General features: G+C 44.0%; 1 protein-coding gene across 1 annotated transcript; it reads right to left on the bottom strand.

Moving 5' to 3' along the window:
• Positions 1-6,913: 6,913 nt before the first annotated feature.
• PROKR1 (prokineticin receptor 1) lies at positions 6,914-11,059 on the bottom strand. The gene is made up of 2 exons (XM_041404426.1): positions 10,388-11,059; positions 6,914-7,782 (listed from the first exon to the last, which is right to left on the bottom strand). The coding sequence occupies exons 1-2, from the start codon at positions 10,882-10,884 to the stop codon at positions 7,086-7,088; spliced, it is 1,194 nt and encodes a 397-aa protein (XP_041260360.1). The 5' UTR covers positions 10,885-11,059; the 3' UTR covers positions 6,914-7,085.
• Between the last annotated feature and the right edge of the window lie 571 nt (positions 11,060-11,630).

Consider the following 11,630-nt stretch of genomic DNA (forward strand, 5'->3'; position numbering starts at 1 on the left):
GTTTTTGACTGAGCTTTTGTGCTTGTCTTGTTATGAAGCGGCTCCTCTTACAGGAAAAACTGCCAAGGGGGAATCAAACCAAGCATTGCCTGGGCCTTGCCACTGCTGCGTTGAGCTGTGTGCAGGTTCAGCTCTCAGCAGCCCTGAGATCTGCTCCCATCATGCTGGGGCCATCTTGGTCAGGGAAGTTTCCCTGTGAAGGAAGCTGCTGCTGGCCTCAGGGGAAGCTGCCTTCATGGCCAGGAGGCAGGAGAGCACAGACCTGGCTTGAGCTGGCCTGTGTCACAGAGGAACTGTCTCAGTCCTGCCCAGGAGGCACCTCCACAAGCAGGTGCATGCAGCTGCCACAGGCTGGAACGGTGCTCTCTGGAGGAAGAGGAGGAGGGGGAGCCAGCCTCCTGCTGAGGTGTTGGCAGAAGGACAACCTGCTTTCCTCTGGGGCACAGGAGAGGTGTGCTCCAGGTTGTGGGATGCAAGATGGAGCTGTGCAGCCTCAGGTCCCAGCAGTTCAGAGGCTGGGCACTGGGGATGGACCTTGTGGACCTCAGCTGCTGCCCATTTCTACCTCGAAAAACCACATTACGCACACCCCCTTGGCGCTTCAAAACTTCCATTCTTGGAGGGTCATCTTGTTCCTTACAGATTCTGCTGAAAGGGGAAGCATTCTTTTTGACAGATTTCTCAGGTAAAAATAAAGCGACAATGTGGCAATATTATATCTGAGAACTGTTGGTAAGGAAAGGGTATGGACCCAGCTAGAGGGGGATAGAAAAGAGAGGAGAGAGGGAGAAAGAGAGATTGAGGGAGAAATAGAAGACAGGGACAGCATTACTGTCGGTACACAGGGTCATCCCACCATAAAGACATAAACTTCTGACATCGTGGATTAATTTTCCTGACACCTCTATTTTCTGCCTCCTTATCACATGGTCCATGTTAAGGCTTCCAAGCCCCTGTATTAATTTTTCACCCTGTGTGTAACATATGTTGAGACATAAAGAAAAGTCAAGATTGGTTCCTTTCAGGTCCCCTCCCCTCTGCCAAAAGAGAGGGCATTCCCACAAGGTGAATTCACTCAGTAGGGTGAAGAGATTCCTGTCTGCCTCTTAGGTACAGTGCCATGTCAGGGCCCTGTGGTGGCATCTGGCATTGGGGAAAAGATGCCATGGGATTTGTGCTGCCTGTGTGTCTCTTGTTTGTTGGGCACACAGGGAAGGTGAGGGGAGAGTGACCAGAGAAGCACAGATGCAGATCCTGAGTGAAACAGGAGCACTCCAGGGCATTTGAAGGGGCCACCTTGTATCTTGGCCACAGTGGGCCTAGTGTGAGTTGCAGGTTTCTTCAAAGGCTGAGAAGTGGGTTGTGTGTTACAGTGTGTAGTGTACCATGTGATATTTACTGTATTTTATTGTTAGGAAAATTAATTGCCAATGCCTGAGGTTTATGTCCTAAAAGGAGACAGAGGAGTCCTGCAACAAATAAAGGGAGAGGCCATGGAATATTTCCCATGAGGTCTCTCAGATTGCTGGAGGATGCAACCTCCTCTTTATCCTCATTTCCCTGCTTCATTTTCCTCTCCCCCTTGGCTGAGGTATTTGAGAAGTACAGACTTCCTGAACAGCCTAATACAGAACCCCTTCTAATGTGCACCCCCCTACCCCCTTCCCCCATTTTTCTTTGTATTGCTGTTCTTTTTCTCCAAGTCCAGGAATTTAGAATGATCTTGGATGAGCAACAGTCTGTGTCAATTAGTGGGATTCCTGTGGAATTTGCTTCTTTCACCTATTTATCTGCAAGCAGACCCACTGTTTGTAAAGACACATCCCTCTCATTTCTTTCATTATGGTGCTAGATGTGTTGTGTGCTGTCATTCATGTTTAGTGTAATTTACGTATTTTGAATGTATTGCAGAGTATGTACTGCATTATATCATGGTTTCTTGTGTAGCTAAATCTCTCAGAAACCCTTTAGCCTGCAGCCCCACAGGAGTCCTTCTCCTTGTTGAGCCTCAGGATCCCTTTGCCATGAGGCTAAGCTCTTTTTGGAATCTTATATTGAATTCTATTGGATTCCTTCATCGCACTGCTGCCTAACTCTTACTGGAGTTGCTAATCACAGCCTCACAGAGGAGTCCTTGACTGCATATTGCTTATTGACTCTTCCAGTTTCCTTCTCCTCCTGGTATTTTTTGGAGAGTGTCACCACATGGCCCTGGAGGAGTTCTTTGCACCTTTTTGGTGTTTTTTAGAGTGTTTTCCCATTTGGCTTTTTCAGAAGCTCTGCCTTTCAGGGGTGTTTCACCCTGTGTTTTTTTTCTTCATTTCTGCAGTGCCTGCCATATACTGGAGCACTTTACAGAGCCATCCTGGAGCAGTATGTCACCCCATGTGCTTTCAGAGTGCTGTGCACCCAGATCCTGTTTCTTCCAGTGATTGCTTTCCATGTGTTACCTTCCACATTTTTTCTTCTGCAATCAGCAGATGAGCAGGTAGAGTTTTCATGCAGTTTTGACATTCCTTTTTAGCTCAGGGATGCCTTTCTCCAGGAAGTGTTACCATCTTAGTGTTTTCTGTCACTTAGTCTTGGTTTTGAAGAAGCAACTTCAAAACTTGGTTTTGAAGAAGCTCAGCAATGTTTCTTACTATCCATGATTATTTGGTGACTTTTATACTGGGTTTTTTTCCACGTTCTTTTGTTCTGGCTGGGGTCATGAAGGTCACTTTTAAAGCTACAGGAATTCCTGCCTTGTCAGTGGTTTTGAGGAACAACTGAGGGAGCTGGGTCTGTTTGGCCTGGAGAAAATGGGGCTCAGGGGTGATGTTATCAGTCCCTACAACTACCTGAAAGGAGGTTGTAGCCAGGTGGGGGTTAGTCTCTTCTCCCAGGAAACAGGACAAGAGCACATAGTCTTAAACTGCACCAGAGGAGGTTCTGGTTGGACTTTAGGAGGAATTTCCTTCACAGGAAGGGTTAGACATTAGAATGGAGGTGGTGGAGTCACTGTGTCTGGAGGTGTTTTGGAAAGACTGGCACTCAGTGCCATGGTCTATTTGATATGGTGGTGTTTGGCCAAAGGCTGGACTCAGGGATCTCAGAGGTCTTTTCCAACAGAATTGAGTTAGGGCTTATCCTGGCAAAGCCTATAGGACAGGATCATAACCGAGCGTATGAGAGAGCAAGATCTCCATGAGTCTGAGGGACAAGTGTCTATCTTGCCTCAACTCTCATTTTTTCTGCTCAATGGTGTGTGTTTTTCTGCACAAGCGGTACGGAGTATTTAGAAAGGGAACAGCCCAAACACCCAGCATCTGTCACAGCCCTGCCAATAGAGGGAGAGAGAGAATGCAGACACTACAAGCCTGGGTATGCAGCTGTCAAAAGCTGAAGTATCTGTTGCTACTTGGAATCATAGTAATCTTGGGAATACCTGCTTGACGCCATTCCCACGGTGTTTGTTGTGAGCTGATGCAGTTTGTGGTGACGCTGCAGAGGCAGCAGCTGGAGGGTGCTGTTGCCACGGAAAAGGCTCAAAGAAGAAGGATCACAGCAAAGTCTTAGCTCCTGAATGAGTCAGTCAGTCTCAAGGGAAATTTTCTGTGCTGGCTACTTTGATGTACGCTGGCCTGGGATCTTACAGGTCGTCCCCCTTTTGCAGAGGGACTTTTGCTTTAATGACACAGCCTTTGTTTTCTCAGTGCCTGTTGCTGAGAATAGCTGCTTTTTCTTCTCCTAATGCTCTCTTAGGCATTTCAGGTTACCATTTTAGCTTCCAGGTGCACCCAGGTTTATGTTTTTCACCGTGAAGGAGCAGAGATTGGATTTTACTCTCAAGTTATCCCTGGAGAAGCTGCTGTAGAAGGAAGTGAGGCTATGGAGCTGTGCTGCAGGAGGACAGCTGAGCAGTGATCTGGTGTGGTAGCACCACAGTTGTGCATTTGGCAGCAAAAATTGGAGCTAGCCACAACCGAGACGTGGTAGCATCTGGTTGATCCACTGCATGGTGATCTAAACACTGCCAAAGGATCTCTGGTCCCACCCACTCCTCATCCATGACACATGGCACAATTCTTGCATGATGGAGCCCTTACTGCACATGTTTTCCTAGAGCTTACAGTAGGCAGCTTCCAGCAGGCAGGAGTTGTGCTGGAAAGGCACATCTTTCTCCTCTGAGACAGGTGCTGCCTTCTTCCCAGCTTGTGCTTGTCTTTCTCTGTTTACAAGCAGAGCTCCAGGTAGGTGCAGTCCATAATCAATTCCCTCTCTAAATGTTGTCCTTTAGTAAGTTGTGAGGGTACAAAAAAGCCTTATTGTTCTTTTCTTCCCTGCACAGCTCATGTAAGCCCTAGGGAATGCGGGGTCTGGTCCTTCAGACCCTTCCCTCCTGCTCCCCCCTGCCTGAGGTAGCCACTTTGGTCATGGCCTGTTCCCACTCCCTGCACACTTCAGGAGTATTCACAGTAGTTTTTAAGTGACTTTTGGTTCCCATGCAAAGCCCTGGGCCTCTGCTTGCTGGAGCTCAGTTTATGTCTCTGAAAGTGCCCTGTTTTGGGCTGTTTGGAGTCGGTGCCGACACAGGCTAAGGGTAATGTGACTGCTTCGTGCTTGGATCAGGGAACAGAGCTGTCGCCCTTCCTCAGTGGGAGTCACCCTTTCTCTGTGGATGCAGCTCACAACAAATGCAGTTGAGGGCAAAGCATGACTTCTCCTGCCCTATCCAGAGGTTCAGGCAGCAACACTGCTTTGTTGCTTGGAGGATCTCAAAACGTCAAAAATACAGCAGTCCCAAAACCTAAACCCTCAGCAGGGGCTGTGAAGGATGCTGCTGTAATACCCTTGGCAGGCACAGGGATGAGAACAGTGGTTAGGCCAGACCACAAGAGCTCTCTTGGACTCTTAGAGGTGATTTCCAGAGTTTTAATGCAATTCTTTGTCCCAGATTTTGTTCAGTACTACATTTCTTGGCAGAAATTGTTTTTTTTTATTAACTCGGCCTTAGATGGATTACCCTAGTGTGGAAATTGTTAGTTGACTTGGTTGCACCAAAACCATGTAGGGAAAACAGGTGGAAGGAGTATCACACACTCTAATAACAGGCAGTAATGCTAGCTAAGCCCTTACAACTAAGGCAGGTTTCAGAAGGAACCATGAGATTTCAGGTGAGATTACAAGATTAAGCCTTTTGATAGTGAAATACTTCAGCTCTCTGGTCCTTTAAATTTCTGTGGCAGGCTGGAAAACAAATGGATTTAGTACTTACCCCTGTTCAAAACTGACATTTTGAAGGATGATTTCAGTCTTTGTTTTGCCTAACAGCAAATGATGAAATACTCTTCAACATATATTTAAGAGCAGCTAATGATGAGAGGCTTTGAGAATTTGAATGGATTTGAATATCCTTTTGCCCTTAAATTTAATTGGTCAATTTTTCTTCAGCAGCAATGGGATCATTCACATTACTCAGTTGGATAAGAAAGTGATGGCTAAGAGAAAAAGACAAAAAAATAATTCAGAATGCTTATACTGAGGCCATGTTTTATTTGCAGGGTTTGCTGCTCACTTTAAATTCACAAATAGGCAAGTTATTTACCAAAACAATTTACTCCAAAAGTAGGCACAACCACATACTTTAAAACAGGAAGCATTTGTCATCACAACAGAAAAGATTTTATTTCCATACACAGAATTCCATGATATCATACATGTAGTTGAAATGAGTAGGTATTACTGTTACTGCCACCTGCTTTGTCACAATTACCAATTAAGAAACATCCAAACTGGAGTTGCACTAAATCAGAAGAGTAAAAGAAGCACTGTGGAAGGAAAAGCAGAATTCATCTGGAGTTGTTGTGTCATACCTGAGCAGACAATCAGCTTCTCAACTCAACCAGAGGCTGGCTCGCTGAAGCCTAAGCCTGTCCTGCTCCCAGAAAGATGGATGGATCATCTTCGGATCCTTTGTATTTTGGCGTTTGTTATCCTTTATCGTGAAGGTGCACACAGACTTAGTAAGATGTCTGGTTGGATTTTTCCCACCACCATGCTGTAGGTTTATATGGATCCCACTGATAAGGTAAAACACATGAAACTCCATCTGAACACAAGAAAACACTTTTTCAGTGAGTAAGAGCTGTTGAACACTGACACTGGTGATCCAGGGAGACTGTCAGCATTCCCTGGAGTCAGTCAAAGCCTAGCTGGACACAATCCTGGCTAATGTGTGCGGAGGGATAGGCTAGACAATGTGGAGATGTTATTCCCAAGTTCTACAGTTTTGTGATTGATTCTGCGAGGAGCTCAGCATCTCAAGGCAGCAGAAGCTAGCCACAGGGTGCCTGGAGGTGAGGGAGTAGATCCTATTCATATGTATCTGTGGCATTTCCAAATACATAACAGAGTTAACACTCTCCATAAAACTAAAGAGTGGAATATTGATAAAGCATTCTTAAACAAGGTGTAACAGGAAGAGACTTGAGGTTTTCACTTGACTGTGGAGCAGATTTTAGCTTTCAGAGCATGTGCCTTTCATAAAAACATGCTGGGCATATTGTCCAATGACAATAGAAAGCTGGTGGTCTCTAGACTTTAAGAAGCTTCATTAGGAGGGGTAAACTGAGAGGTTAGAGAGTAACAGGAAGCAACATGGGCTTTTTTGGCATCCTTTCTCTTCTGAGCAGAAAGAAAAGGACACCAAATAGCTTAGAGGTACAAGTCATAAGCTCAAAGGTGTTAAGAGGTTTCTCTTAAGAAACAAAGAAGCATCACTGCCAGGGTCAGCACTCAACTTTTCCATCATTGTAGTTCACTCTATTGCATTCATAAACTTCTTTGTTCTTATTAAACAACTATAAAATTAGTGTCTACATCCCAAATTGACAGATGTATGAACTGAAGCACAGCATCTGTTCAAGCTTAAGGATTATCCAGCAGTCCAGTGAGAAGAGTTCTGGTGGGAATGAAAAGTAGGCTGCTTTTTTGAGGGCTCTCACCAGTGGTGGGTATTCCTACAGACAAGGAAGAAGCTTCTGAGAAGGTATTATTTCCTATATCCCCTCTCCAAAAAAGGTGAGATTAGAAAATCAGAAAATTTATTGTAGTTTTATGCAGTCTACTTCCTCTGTGACTGGCATTGCACTTGTTCTCAGGTCCAAATCTGTGCTAGATTTGCTTCCCTTATACGTTGACCTCCATCTGAGCAGCATGATCTTCTTGAAGTACTTCATGGTGTTGTTTTTCACCGTTACGAAGCACATGGTGTTTATCATGCTGTTACTCATGGCGATGCACCTGACTATGTAAAAGGCAGTAAGATAATGCTTCTCTTTCACCAAGAGGGTGGGGAAGAAGTCCCGGACAATTGTGAAACCATAAAAAGGTGCCCAGCAGAGAACATAGGCAATCAGAATGCACATTAGTACCATTACAGTTTTCCTTCTGCACTGAAGCTTCTTTCTGATTTGTTTCGTCTGAAATCCTGGGACAGTTTTAAACCAAAGCTCCTGAGAGATCCTGGCGTAACACAAGGTCATTGTAATCACAGGTGCTACAAATTCAATGCCAAAGATGAAGAGAAAGTATGATTTATAGTACATCTGCTGGTCAACTGGCCAAATTTGGCCACAGAAAAATTTCTTCTGGTTTTTCACTATAAACAACACGGTTTCAGTAGCAAAGTATGCAGATGGAATAGCTACAAGTATGGAGATGACCCAGACCAAGGCAATGAGGAAGGTTGCTGTTTGATAATTCATGCGGGGTTTCAGTGGGTGAACAATGGCCAAATACCTGCAACAGAAAAATATATTCAAAACACTGTTGGTTAGAACACACTTCAAAATACATGCAAACAGAATTGCGCAGGAGGAAATTGCTGTCATTCCTGAGGGGAGAGCCTGAACATACACGTCTGCAAGGACATAATCATCTGTAAGAACATGTTGTGAAGTAGCAGCCTGGAGCTGAGTTACAATTTTGTATCACAACTTTTCCTTTTAAACAGGAGCAAGAGTTTGAAAAATGCAGTATTACACATCTAGTCAGATCCAGGGAAGAAAACACAAACATGTTGAATCAGGAAAATGTTTTCCCTAGGCAGAGAGCTACTTAAATAGCTCTTTTTACAAAGCAGTGAAATATACATCACAGTGTTTTTCTTATTTCTGTGGTTATTCCGTGGGGTGCAAAGACCTGAAGGTGATGCTAATGTATGGTTACAGGTGAACATGATTTTAAGCCACCCACAGAATGTGTATCTATTTTCTTCCTGTGCAAATCCTTTTTGTGTGTATTCTGGAGGTGACTATTGCTTATTCGTCTTAAATATGCAGTATTAAGTAATATGGCAAAGCAGAAAACTTGAGTTAGATATTTGCACTGCTTAGGACTGTGAAGCTGCAAGGTTGTAGTATTTCTGCTTGGAGGAGATTTTTATCAGAGGTCCCAGTATAACTGTATTTAACCCAAAGTATTGTTTCAAAAAGTGGAATTTCTCATTCCTTTGGAGTATATTCCATCTATATATATTTAATACATAGAATAGCATCCATAAGATATATTTATTCTAAAGTAAAATGGAAAGTCAGCAGCACTTTGCATCAGCCAGTTCTTGGAAGCAGATAAATTGTTCATGGCTCTTAATAGTGCAGGGTAAATGTCAGGGGACAGCAAAATGAGTCAGTCTCATTGTGGAGCAGAAGGTTAACATTTTTACATCAGGTCCTGGGGAAGTAAGTTGTGGCATAATGTATGTGTATGCATTCATAAATGTGCATATCTGCTCAGCAGAACATTTGGCTGGATGGGATCAATCTGTCCAACAGAGTCCAGAGGAAGCTTTTGTGGTGGATTTCCTGATTGTCATTGCTTACCACACTTGGGCTGTTACCTTAGAGTGGTTCTGCAGTTCACAAACTGAATTCAGACGAAATTATCCTGGAAGATGTGCTCCTAAAGTGTACATAAAACACACCAAATGCCCATGGGTGTTTGGTCCAGGGGAGCCAGCTAAATATTGCAGTGCGGACATTAGAGCTTTAGACATTAGACATTAGACTACACGCTCTTCCTCTTCAGATGTTGTATTTTTCCTAGTGCAGGTGTGGCCTTAAAAATGTGAAATTCCTATTTTTTCATGTGAATAGACATGGACAAAGAAGAAAGAGAGCCTTCCCTAAAGAAAGTCCTCAGTGGGACAGACTTACTCACTTTACACAGCTGATTCCTTTTAAACAGTCTAAACATGGGAAGACTTTTGTTAGGAGCCCGTTCCTTTTAGAGACAGAAGTCAACAATCCACATGACATAACTAACATGGAGTAGGTGATTGTAAACAATGGGGTTTCTGTCTGTTTACTAAACCAATAGCTTGCAAAAAAAAGAGAAAGAAAAAAGAAAAGCCATGAAACCAAAACAGCGTGTTCTTACAACAAGCTTCAGTGATTAATCTTGTTAATCAGGCTTGTTTTTAAAGATGTGTGGGAAGATATGCTATAAATCTGATTTCTTAGCAGACATAAGGGCGCCATGACCCATTACTTCATCAGCCTGGGATGCACTGGCAGAGCTTTCCAAGAAAACCTTGTAGAAGCTGAAAAACTGATAGAAAATGGTAATGCATACATGGTAGTGTTTAGAAGCTTTACCTTGAGTCCTCATCTGCTGTTGAAAGCCTATTCTGTTAGATGCTTTTTAAGGATTTGTTTTGTAGGAGCTGATCGTCCCCTTGCCCACATCAGGGAAAACATCTCTGAACTTCTCCAGAGTCTCTTCATAGACTTCCATTCACATCTGGAACAGCTGACTCAGCCATACACAAGCTGCATCTGTACAGCCTTCAGCAGGGCTAACTACTCCTGACTTTTGCATCAGGGACTGAAAACTGCAATGCTACACTAAAGTTTGAAATGGCACATGAGAGAAATTGGGGGAAAGAAGAGGAAGAGTGGGAATCACATATGTATGTGCAAAGGGTCTACAGAGTGGTGTATTGTGTTTGTACATGAAAGAGGTCTTATGATGATGACTTTTCTGTAAAGAGTTTACTGAGCCCATCTCTGGCTTTCTGTGAGTCAGTCATGTCAGACTTATGTCAGCACCAGACTGATGCTCAGTGCCTTGGTCTGTCAGAGTCTGTGGTGCACAAGGCTGAGAGAAGAGTCCTGAGAAAGGATACAGTTAAATTAAATTGTTAAAATTCCTGGAGTAAAAGGCAGGCAATCTCTCAGGACTGCAGCACAATTGGAAAAAAATTCTTCACTGAAAGAGTGGTCAGGCATCAAAACATGCTACCCACTAATAGTTCACAAAAAATGTGGATGTGGCACTTGAGGACATGGCTTAGAACTTTGGAAGCTGTGGCTACAGCTTTGTGCAGTGGTAGCATCCTACTTACCTGTCAACAGCTATAGCCAGGAGAGCATTGGTCGAAACATAGAGGGAGACAGTTCGTAGGTAGTTGACCGAGGCACAGAGGACATGGCCGTGCTCCCAGGACAGCTGCTGCACCACGTAGTAGTCCATCTCAAAGGGGCAGCACACGATAGCCACGATGAAGTCTGAGATGGCCAGGTTGGCAATCAGCAGGTTGGTGAGGTTTCGCAGCTTCTTGTAGCGGGCGAGAGCAGCAATGAAGATGAAGTTGCCAATGCCACAGACCAGCATGATGCCAACCAGGGCAACCCCGATCACAATCTTGGCTGTGAAGAAGGTGCGGGTTTTGGTCATGTCATCTTCACTGTCCAGTGGCAGGTCATAATCACTGTAAGTTAAATTGAAAGGGAAAGAGAAGTTTCTCAAAGAGGTGAAATCCCCATCATGGATGTTGTACATTGAAGCAAAGTTGAGGTGGGTGGTAGCATTTAGGTCATGTTCAGTTTGGTCCATTGCCATGTCTGTCTTCTTTTGGCATGTGCAGCTTGGCTGGCCTTCGATGTTTTGTTAGCCCAGCGTGGCAGGGCACAAGAGTGGCAGGTGAGAGACCTCACCCAAAGCTTCCTTTTGAGCAGTGAGTAACCTTGTCTTTGTCCCCAGAAGGTTGTAGGACAACAGCCTCACTTGTCTCCTTCTGTGGGAGCAAAAAGAGGAAAATGTTACCTGAAAGGAAATGACAGCAGAAGTACTGATCTTGAAGGAAAGCAATAGCCACCTTATTGTCGCACAGATCTGTTGCTGCATGTGCACAGAAGGAAGAAATATCCTGTGAAGGGATGCTTCTGTTCTCACAAAATAAATGCTTCTAGTTGTTTCATGCACTTTGTTACAGCAGCAGTTTTATTTACCAGCAATGAAATTTTCACCAGGCAGTGAAATGACAGTCTAGGAGGAATGTAAAATCTAGTTCAAAACTCTACCAGCCCGCAAGCCCATGGTGCTGTCATCGTTGTGCAAGGTAAAAGACACTAAAATGACAACTCATTGTGCTGTAAAGCATTTGATGTGCCTTTTGGACAAAGTTTGTGCTTTATTCTGGTTGTTTCAGAGTGATGTGGTAGAGGAGAATGAAAAGAGAACTGATGTTCTTGCTTCCAAATACATTTCTTAATGAAGTAAGAGCTGCAAAAACCCAAGAAAATACTAAATCCAGCACTTTCCTTTTGGCAGCCATTAACTGAGTACAGGACAAAATTTTTATGCCA

The sequence above is a fragment of the Onychostruthus taczanowskii genome, unplaced genomic scaffold, assembly GCF_017590055.1.
Source record: "Onychostruthus taczanowskii isolate IOZ18803 unplaced genomic scaffold, ASM1759005v1 scaffold21, whole genome shotgun sequence".
NCBI lineage: Eukaryota > Metazoa > Chordata > Aves > Passeriformes > Passeridae > Onychostruthus > Onychostruthus taczanowskii.